The following is an 11,371-nucleotide window of genomic DNA, read 5'->3' as shown; positions in this document are numbered from 1 at the left end:
ATTGTTGTTACAGTCTCATTCAAATAATTAGTCAATCAAAAAAAATTTAAGTCAAGGAGTCAGCCTTTACAAAGAAGAGATTGTAAAGAATGGGGAAGATTTCCCCAAGATGTGAAGGTCTTCAAGTTAGTCAAGGGAAGATTTCATTATGAAGAATATAAATGTCAGTTTGTAATAATAAACTAAAATATTCACAAACATGGAAATATGAATGAAGCATCTGAACAAAGGCATGACTAAATATTGCCAGTGGGTCCAATTATGCAACAAGCTGACACTCCTTGCTTCTTTTTAGCCTTTATGACACCATCAATTCTTTCTGTGGCAGGTAGATGCAGAAGCACCTGCAGACCAGAGAGTGCCCCCTATAAATAGGGGTGAGCATGGGATTGTACTCAGGTTGGCACTACATAAAGTACCCTCAGTTTTCTAAAGATATGTAGTGATGAACTGAGAAGATCATTCCATTATTTTCCTTCCCCAGACCTTTCTTAAAGCTTCTTTCACATCCTTGTTTCTCAAAGAGTAGATAAGGGGGTTCAGCATTGAGATCACCACTGTGTAGATCACAGCAACCATGCGGTCTTGGGTCAGGGAGTGGCTGGACCCGGGGCACAGGTACATGAAAAGTGTTGTGCCATAGAAGAGCCACACAGCAGTGAAGTGGGAAGCACAGGTGGAAAAGGCCTTGAACCTGCCCTGGGCTGAGTTCCTTCCCAGGATGGTGACGAGAATGAAGAGGTAGGAGACCAAGATGGTGAGGGTACAGCTCAAAAGGTTGAAACCAGCAAAAATAAAGAGCAGGATTTCACACCGCGAAGTGTCCACACGTGACGGAGACAGGATGGGTGGTCCATCACAGAAGAAGTGAGTGACCACGTGAGCACCACAGAATTTCAGACTAAAGATACAGCTCATGTGGATTAGAGAACTGAGGAATTCTGCACTGTAGGAGCCCACAATCAGAGAGGCATAGACCTCAGGAGACATGGCAGTTGAGTAGAGCAGGGGGTTACAAATGGCCACATAGCGGTTGTAGGCCATGGCAGCAACGAGATAGCACTCACTGGTGACAAAACCCTCATAGAAAAACGTCTGAGCCATGCAGCCAGGATAAAAGATCACCTTCCTCTTGGCTAAGAAGTTCACCAGGGTCTGGGGGACAACTGTGGAGGAGTAGCAGAAATCCAAGAAGGAGAGGCTCTTCAGAAGGGAGTACACGGGTGTGTACAAGGTGGCACTCAACGTGGATCATAATGAATGATCAGATTCCCCAGCAGTGTGATAGTGTACATGCCCAGGAACACCATGAAGAGCAGCCTCTGGAGCCAGGGGTCACTGGTGAGGCCCAAGAGCTCAAACTCAATCCCTTGGCTCAGGTTTGCCCTTTCCATATTTCTCCAGTGCTCTGCGATGTGGAAAGAGAGGACCACCAGAAATGAGGTGAAACACCCAGGGGCTCTCACTTGTTTAGTTCTGCCCTAAGGACAGCCTTCTGAAGATGATTGTGATAGAACTTTGTCATAGAGAAGTCCTCCACTACTTGGCTGGTTGGTTAGTTAGGAAACATGACTTGAGCAGCAACGGAAAATATAAAAGAAGTATACACAGTTTGCTTTCTTAGGGATCTTAAAAAATTCTAAATAATGAAACAGTTACTTACCAAGTATTTATTGACCGTCTGCCATATGCTTAGCTCTGTGTTCTTCCTGTCAGGAATTCAAGAGTGTCTCACCTCAGGAAGTTTATATTCTAGAGACAGTATATTTTGTGTTTAGGCACACAGGTTCTGGTGTCAGAGTGCCAAGTTTCCAAGCTGGGACCTCACTACTAACTAGCTGTGTAAACTTGGGAATGTTTCTTAACCTCTCTGATTTTCAGTTTTTGGTAAAATAGGGATAATAGCACTAATCTCAAAAGCTTGTTTTAAAAATTCAATGACTTAATTCATGTAAAGCACTTGAACAAAGCCTGGCACATTGAGAAAGAATGTTAGCTTTGATTATTCTTGTTGGAGAGATAGATCTAACACAAAACTAAACAACAATAAAATGAATAAATGAAACAATGACAAGATTTGGCAAGCAACCTACCACCAGACAAAATAGACAGAGACACGTGTACTAAGCAAGAGTGACTAAACAGGCCTTCAGAAGATCCTGAGTGTTCTAGAGGAGTTGAAGGTGGTTCATTGGCTCAGCTATAAAATTGCCTCTCAGAACTTGACCCAAGCCAGGCACTACCATGGGCTCTAAAGGTGATGGGGGTCGGGATGTGGAGAGATGGGGATGGTGGAGGGCTGTAGAGAGCGGGCTGAGACCTTGCACTCTCGGGAGCATCAGCCAAAGGGAAAATGCCACCCGTCGTTCACGAAGTCACCATCGTTTCCAGTGAGTAGAATCACCTTGTTCTCAAGGGCTGTTGGGCCAGCAGGGAAGGAACAGCCCCTCCCTAGGACTAGGGCTTTGTAAAAATGCCTTTTCTATTCAGAGAATGAACAAAGCCATGATGCATCACCTAAGCACCACACTCTCTTCTGCTGCATTGGCTGCTCTGTTCCTGAATTACCTCTGGGCTCTGGAGTCAGTTAAGTACCCTGTGCTCTTTGGTGAGGATCTTCAGTTGTGAAGATGTTGAAACCAGCAGATGTGATTGGGGTAGGATAGAAAGGGACAAAATTGAGCCCCCTCCTTCTGCCTTGAGGAGAGTAAATGAATAATACAGCTGTGAAAGATGTTGAGAGGATTCCAGAGAGGAAAGAGCTGTAATGAACAGGCAAAAGATTCTAGTTTTTCCCACTGGCAGACTTTCCAGAATCAGCAAACTGCCAGAGTAGCGGAAGACTCTGGACATATGGATAACTAAATTTACCTGTCAAGTAGGTAATGAAGGCACTATGGCTGTTGATAGAACACTGTGAGTGGTGAATGGTGACAAGAAGAAAGCATTGTAATGCCCGAAGAGGTAACATGCCCTAATGAAGTTAAGACACAAAATACGAGGGCAAATTTGAATACCAAATTGGAGCCTCGGTAACTTCTTTTAGAGCACGTGGAGCATAACTGATTTATTTGGTCACTGAGATGTAACATTCAGCCATTCTTAACCCAACAGTTTCTAGTTTGTAATAAACCCCATTATTGCAGGAATGTGGACAGCCCTAGGTTTGGGTTGCAGATGTCATTGACCCTATTGGTGTCAAAAGCCAACTCAGCTTCAAGGCAAATGACAAGGATTTCAAAGAATTGACTGTAAAAATCCTAGGATGGAATAATTTACAGGAACTTCAAGGAAGTTGAGGAATTGTTGCTAAGAGTGAAGTAGAACTTCTTAAGACGCAGCTTCATATCTTCTTCCTCAGTTGACTGTTTCAGTGTGGGTAATGAGTCTGCAAGTACCTCTCTGATTAAAAGAATGGACAAAAGCAGAGAAGAGAAGGAATGTGGCCAACACTCAGGCAGGGAGGTGGGTTGGAATAGGGTAGGGTAGGGTGGTGGTTAATACAATGGGTAGCTGATCAGAGCCTCTGATTTATTACTTGCTTTAAATCGACTCTCTCTTTCTATTCTTCTCCCCTTTCCTCTCTCATCTCTCTTCTCCAGCCTGCACTAAATTCAAAACTATTCAGAATATAGAGAGTTAGTCAAGCAAGAGATTGTGAAGAAATTGACATCTCTGACGGTCTTTCAAAGGATGCTGGAGTAACCACTATTTCTGTTGGCTGCAGTTTGTACCCGTGAATGAAAACGAGGAAGAAAATTTGACTGGTCTTATCATAGGGAAACGGATTTTGGAGTGGAGTGTTTAGGAGTGAGCAGGTGCCTGGGGCCTGTAGATGAGGGAGAAGTAAGCAAGGGATTTTATTTCTACCTGCTTCTTTGCCCTCCTCCTTGGGCTAGCAGAGTGGGGGTACAACGGAGAGCCGGCAGTCAGAGGGAGCAGCCAGTATCTCTGAGCAACAGTGATCCGAAGCAATGGTTTGTTTTTTTTTTTTGCGGTACGCGGGCCTCTCACTGCTGTGGCCTCTCCTGTTGCGGAGCACAGGCTCCGGACGCGCAGGCTCAGCGGCCATGGCTCACGGGCCCAGCCGCTCCGCGGCATGTGGGATCTTCCCAGACCGGGGCACGAACCCGTGTCCCTTGCATCGGCAGGCAGACTCTCAACCACTGCGCCACCAGGGAAGCCCCCAAAGCAATGGTTCTTAAACATTAAGATGCCCTGCCCAAGGTTCACTGGAGAAGCTTGTTTCTGTGCAGATTCCAGGTCCCAATCTCAGAAAATGTGAGCCAGTAAGTCTATAGCCAGGCCCCCAAGTCTGGTGAATCTGAAACAGGTGGTTGCTGAACCATACTTTAAGAAACACTAAACCATGGGGTAACTTCCCCCGAGCCACATAAATATCTATTCTAAGTTGCTAGAATTCTCCATGTCCTGGAAAATCAGATCAGCCTGTGGGGTAGGATGGTTGTCCTGGACATTCTCTTCCTTCCAGGATATGTGTCAGTAGTTAACAGTTCCCAGAAATCTGAGTACTACCTGACGATAATCAAACACCAGCGAATTTCCTCCTTCAAGGTTGCCTGAGATGTCCTTAAGCAAACCATTTAATTCCAACAAAGCATGTGACTTGGTGGCAGAGCTATTGCTCTGGGGTCAGAACACAAGCCTTCATTAGAAAAACAGTAAAGACAAAGCCAGACTCATTCGGTCCATAGACTGAGTCTGGGGATCAGAGCCTGCTACTGACATCAACCTCCCACGTGGTGAGGGGAGGGAGGCAGCCCCCTCCCTGAGAGGCACTCACAGCTTATCCTGTACTGGGAAGAGACACCCCAGAGCCATCTTTTCCCCTGGGCGGCCCATCAGGTCACAGCTGGGGAGGACGATGTGTTCGTTAATGAGGGCTTAGCAGGCAGGTGAGGAAGTGAGAATAACTGGTCCCATGTAGATCCATTAACATGTTTGCAAAGTTACTAGCTCCTCTACCCTTGAGGAATCTGGCGATTGGGAAACTGGAAATGAAGGGAATGGTTCCACACTAGATATCTGACAATACACTGATCATTAGCCCCAAAGGACTTCTCTACCTCAACCCCCAAACTGAACTCTTGTGTAATTATTATCTGTATTTCTTCTACACTGGAAAACAAAGTTTTTACAGTTTTTCTTTCTTTTATTCCAGTTACCCAATGTACACTGGGACCTAGATTACAGCTGAGGACCTCTATACCCATCAAGATCATAATAAAATTAGAGGTATGTGATTTACTTAACAAATACTCAGGGATTTTCTAGGGATCTTTCGGTTATTGATTTCTAATTTAATAACGTGATCAGAGAACATACTTTGTATGTCTTGAATGCTTTTGAATTTATTGAGATTTGTTTATGGCCCACCCAGAATATGGTGTATTTTGATGAATGTTCCATGACCACTTGAAAAGAATTATATTCTGCTGTTGTTAGGTCAAGTGGTCTATCATTGTCAGTTAGGTCATATTCCTTGATAGCGTTGTTCAAGTCTACTATATCCTTTCTAATTTTCTGCCTACTTGTTCTATCAAGAGTTGAAAGGGGAGTACATTGAAATCTCTAACTGTAATTGTGAATTTGTTGATTTCTCCTTGCTGTTTTTCAGTTTTGCTTCATGTATTTCGAAGTTTTGTTATAAGGTGCATAAACATTTAAGATTGTTATGTCCTCTTGATAAATTTCCCCACTTACATTATAAAATGACCTTCTTTATGCCCGCTAATATTTTGGCTCTGAAACATACTTTTTAATACTGTCACTACAGTTTTATTTTGATTACTCAGCATGGTATATCTTTTTTCATTTCTTTACTGCTAACCCTGTATTCCCAACTTTTCTGCACCATTACGTTTGCAGAATTTCCCCAGGCGGACCTGAAATCTTGGTCTTCCAGGATGATGATATGCCTGGAAAATTGATTTCAGATGTACTTTGACACACAGTAAGCATTCAGAAATATTTGGGGGCTTTATCAGAAGAGCTGGTATGGGCTAGGCAGAAATCAAACAAACCCTGTGAAAGGCAACTTTGCAAAGGATGGGATGGGAGCCTCACCCCAATCAGATGGTATCATAGGCAGCCTTTGTGGAGCCCTGAAAGCCAGAGATGATTGTCACTTTGATAGAGTGCTGCTGCATCTTCTTCTCCATGCAGGTATCTTTATTCAGTTGATTTCTCACATCCTTTACTTACAGTGAAGGAATTTTTGCCCTTTATTTGCGTCTGTTAGCTTGTTTCACATTAAAATCACTTTGGGGAACCAACACTCAAAGTTCAGGTGTGTGTGGCTTTTGTAAACAGCATATATCTAGGATATTCTCTTTTAACTAATCAGAGTATCTGTTTTTATATAGGTGAGATTTTGGGGTATTGGTTTTTTGCTTTTCAACTTTTGGGGCTTTCAGGTATATTGAATTTGTTTTATTTCTCACCTTGAGTTTTCCATTTATCATACTTTTTCCAGTTTGCTTCCCTCCCCCACCCTCTGATCCTGTTCCTGTTTCCTTTTGGATTAAGTTTTCTTTTTTTGTAATGTACGTTTTTCCCCTTCTACTGATTCCTCTATTTCTATTAGTAGCTATCCTTAAATATTTAACAATGATATTTAGTTTAACAAAGTATCAAATATGATTAAATCCATAAGTTCATGATGATATTTAAATTAATTGGTCACTGGATTAGTTATCTATTGTCACACAACAGATTATCTCAATAAACATTCATTTTCTTATACTTTTGGAAGTGACACAGTACTGTAATTTTTGCAGTATCCTCCTGGTTACACAGGTCAGCCCCATTCACTGTGGGAGTGGACTACACAAGGGCATCAATACCAGGAGCTGAGAATCACTGGGGCCATCTCAAAGACTGGCTATCATAGTCCTCCCTCTGGTCCTCACTGATTCATGTCCAACTTACACATGAATATACGCTCAAAATATACTCACCCCCTCCCAAGAATCCCAAAAGTCACGTTCCATTACAGTATCAGCTCAAGGTCCACAATCACATCATCTAAATCAGGTACAGGTATGGATGAAGTGCATCATATGTGGTTTCTTACATAGAGTTTCTTGAGTACAGTTCCTCTCAATCGTAAGATTAGTGAGCTAAACACACAAGTTACATCTGGCTTCTACACATACAAAACACATAATGGCCGGACAGGTATGGGAAAACCACTATAGAAAAAATGGGGGGTAGAGGAAGGTGGGCACACAAGAGTCACTGAGGCACAAAAATTCTAAAATCCAGTAAGACACTTGTTGGCAAGTCCTTGATTAGAACTCAAATCCTAGGAATAATTCTCTGTGGCTCTTGGCTCCACTCTGAGATTATAGTTCTGCCCACTAAATTATCCTTCATTTTATATGAAAGCTAGCCTGTGTTTGTAGCTGAGTAGTTTTCTTAGCTTGCTTCCTGTCTGAAGGAGTTTGGGGATTGAAAGGCTTCTCTTCATTTTCTACTGTCTTACAGTTCGAGCTGGTGGTGATTCTGCCACCATGACATTCTTAAAAACTTAACAAATCTCTCTGAGATAACACTCTACCTTGAACCTCTGCTGAGACTGCTGAGGGCCTACACTCTGAAGCTTCCTGGAAGTCCTATCATTTGTCTGAACTGTTCTCTGAGGCACCACCTTGGATCTTCCTAAGGTCTTAATGAAAGATTTTACTGTCACCCTCAGCTTCATCTTGATTGATTGATTGATTGATTGATCGATCGATTGATTGATTGGCTGCACGCAGCTTGCGGGATCTTAGTTCCCTGACCAGGGATTGAAACTGGGCCCTCGGCAGTGAGAGCATGCACTCCTAAGCACTGGACCACCAGGGAATTCCCAGATCACCCATTTCATTAGGTACATTTTCTACCACCTACACTACTGTAACAACAGAGTTGCTAAACTCTCTGCCAATGCATAACACAGATTTTTTTTTCTCCAGTTTCCAATAACACTATCCTCATGTTTATTTAAGTCCCATTGGCAGCCTTCTCAAAGGCTATCAGAGTTTTGCTAACAGTCTCCTCAAAGCCTTTTAGACTTTCACTGATACTTTCCTCAAAGTTCTTTCAGCTTCCTCCCACCGTACTGTCAAAGACACTATAACTTTTCAACGTCTCACTTCCATGTACCAAAGTCTGTATTACTTATCTGTTGCTGTGTAATAAATTGTCCTAAAATTTAGCAGCTTAAAAGAACAATAAACACTTAGTATTTCACATGATTTCTGCTGGTCAGAAATTTGAGAGACCTTGGCTCTCAACACCAGGAAAGTCCGTCAGGTGGATTCTTAACCACTGCGTCACCAGGGAAGTCCAAAAAACATTCTTAAAGAACATAACTTACCAAAACAAAGAGGAAATAGATAATCAGAATAGTCCTAAAGCTAATAAAAATTTTTATCTATTATTGAAAATTTCCGGGACTTCCCTGGTGGCATAGTGGTTAAGAATCTGCCTGCCAATGCAGGGGACGTGGGTTGGAGCCCTGGTCTGGGAAGATCCCACATGCCGTGGAACAACTAAGCCTGTGTGCCACAACTACTGAGCCTGCTCTCTAGAGCCCATAAGCCACAACTACTGAGCCTGCGTGCCACAACTACTGAACCCCACATGCCCTAGAGCCCGTGCTCCACAAAAAGAGAAGCCACCGCAGTGAGAAGCCTGCGCACAGCAACAAAGACTGAAAGCAGCCAAATTAATTAATTAATTAATTAATTTAAAAAAATTCCCTACAAAGAAAAGTCTAGGCCCAGATGGCTTATCAGTAAAATTTCCCAAATATTTAAAGAATAAATAACATCTATATTACACAAAAAATTCCAGGGGATAGAAAAAGAGGAAATTCTGTTCAGTTCATTGGAAGAGGCCAGCATAACCTTGACCACCAAACTTGAAAAACACTGTAAGAAAAGAACCTACAGGTCAATTTCTCTCTTGAACATAGATACAAAAATCCTAAATAAAATATTACTAAAGCGAAGACGGCAATATATAAAAAAGGTAAATCTTACATCAAGTTGATTTTATTCTAGTAATGCAAAGTTGATTTAACATTCAAGATAGAACCTAAAGAAAGGGTACAAATGAACTTATTTATAAAACAAAAGTAGAGTCACATATGTAGAAAACAAACTTATGGTTACTGCGGGTAAGGGTGGGGAGGGATAAATTGGGACAGTGGGACTGACATATACACACTACTATATATAAAACAGATAACTAATAAGGACCTACTGTATAGCACAGGGAACTCTACTCAATACTATGTAAGGGCCTATATGGGAAAAGAATCTAAAAAAAGAGTGGATATATGTATATATATAACTGATTCAATTTGCTGTACATCTGAAACTAACACAACATTGTAAATCAACTATACTCCAATAAAATTTTTTTTAAAAAATTCACAATAAAGGCTAAAATATATAATTGTCACAATTGATGGAGAGTAAGCATTTGATAAAATTCCATATCCACTCATGATTTTTAAAAACCTTTGCAAACTAGTGATAAAAAAGAATATCCTTAATCTAACAAAAGATAAATACAAAAACTTTACAGCAAGCATCACTTTTATTGGCTTTATTAAAATCCAATAAATAGTAAAAGTTTTCTCCCTGAGATCAGGAATGAAGCAGGGTTGTCCTCAATCACAATTTTGTTTTGATATTGAACTGAACAATTTGTATTCAATAGTGTGTAATAGGCAGGAAGAAGAAATAAGAGGTATTGAAAAAGAAGAAACAAAACTTTTATTATTCACAGACATGATTGAATACATAGAAAGTCCAAAATGAATCTACAGAATTAATAATTTAATTTTACAAGGACCTGAATACAAAGTTAATGCATAAAAAATAAATTATTAGAAAAGATCATTAGAAAATGAAACATCAAATGATAGCATTTCTACTGGTATCCAAAATTAATGACTTCTAATGACAGATGTATATGAAAGCTACTACATAATACTAAAACTAAAGAAGACTAAATAAATAGTTATATTATTTTCATAGATTAGAAGATTCAAAATTATAAAAATTCATTCCATTTTGATCTACAGATTACATTCAGTCCCACTCAAAATCCCAGCAGTTTGTCTTTGGAAATTGCAAGCTGATTTTAAAATTATTACATATTTTTGAGGCTTCCCTGGTGGCACAGTGGTTGAGAGTCCGCCTGCCGATGCAGGGGACATGGATTCGTGCCCTGGTCCGGGAAGATCCCACATACCGTGGAGCGGCTGGGCCCGTGAGCCATGGCCGCTGAGCCTGCGCATCCGGAGCCTGTGCTCCGCAACAGGAGAGGCCACAACAGTGAGAGGCCCACGTACCACAAAAAAAAAAAAAAAAATTATTACAGATTTTTTATTTTTTTTATTTTTTATTTTATTTTATTTATTTATTTATTTATTTTGCGGTACACGGGCCTCTCACTGTTGTGGCCTCTCCCGTTGCGGAGCACAGGCTCCGGACGCGCAGGCTCAGCGGCCATGGCTCACGAACCCAGCCGCTCCGCGGCATGTGGGATCTTCCCAGACGGGGGCACGAATCTGTGTCCCCTGCATCGGCAGGCGGACTCTCAACCACTGTGCCACCAGGGAAGCCCATTACAGATTTTTTAAAAAGGCCTTCCCCAAATCCTCTCTTTAGCCAAAGGACTGGCAAAGGGTGGCCTAGCAGAATAGAAAATCTTTGGACAATATTCACACTACTACAAACCACCATAGCAAAAACTGCCATCAGCAGTCCCAAATGAGGAACCTAGAGTTCCAACCCATCCAGCAGTAATGAGGCACCATTCTCCCTCCCTGCAGAAGCTGAGTGGAGGGTCTAGACTTCCATTCCTGCCTGACAGTAACAAAGCGCCCCTCTGGATACCCATGATGTCAGTAGAGGCTGAATCAAAAGTCTAAATTTCTAACCCTACCCAGCAGTAATGAAGCATTTCTCCCCATGTAGGCAGAGGCTGAGTGGAAAGCATAAACTTTCACCCCCACCCAGTGGAAAAAAGAGGTGTCCTCCCTTACCCCACCAGCAAGGTGTCATTGGAGGCCTGCTAAAAGACAAGATTTAAATAAGATCCAGAAAATCATAAAATAATACCCAGTATGTCCAGGATACAATAAAAAAAAAGTTGTCATACCAAGAACCAAGGAAAGCCTCAACTTCAATGAGGCAACACCAAATGAACACCAAAATGACACTGTTGGAATTACCTTAGAAAGATTTTAAAGCAACCATCATAAAAATGCTTCAATGAGAAATTATAAACATGCTTAAAACAAGTGAAAGAGGGCTTCCCTGGTGGCTCAGTGGTTGAGAGTCCGCCT

The 11,371-nt window shown here is 41.6% G+C and overlaps 1 protein-coding gene across 1 annotated transcript; it reads right to left on the bottom strand.

Moving 5' to 3' along the window:
• Positions 1 to 459: 459 nt before the first annotated feature.
• On the bottom strand, positions 460 to 1,509 carry LOC132488400 (olfactory receptor 5AU1). The gene is given in 2 exon segments (XM_060096525.1): positions 460 to 1,259; positions 1,262 to 1,509. Coding segments are annotated over 2 exon segments (933 nt in total). The 5' UTR covers positions 1,395 to 1,509.
• Between the last annotated feature and the right edge of the window lie 9,862 nt (positions 1,510 to 11,371).

The sequence above is a fragment of the Mesoplodon densirostris genome, chromosome 4 (genome assembly GCF_025265405.1).
Source record: "Mesoplodon densirostris isolate mMesDen1 chromosome 4, mMesDen1 primary haplotype, whole genome shotgun sequence".
Lineage (NCBI taxonomy): Eukaryota > Metazoa > Chordata > Mammalia > Artiodactyla > Ziphiidae > Mesoplodon > Mesoplodon densirostris.
Note: the sequence above shows the minus strand (reverse complement) of the source record. Positions and strands in the feature narration are given on the sequence as shown.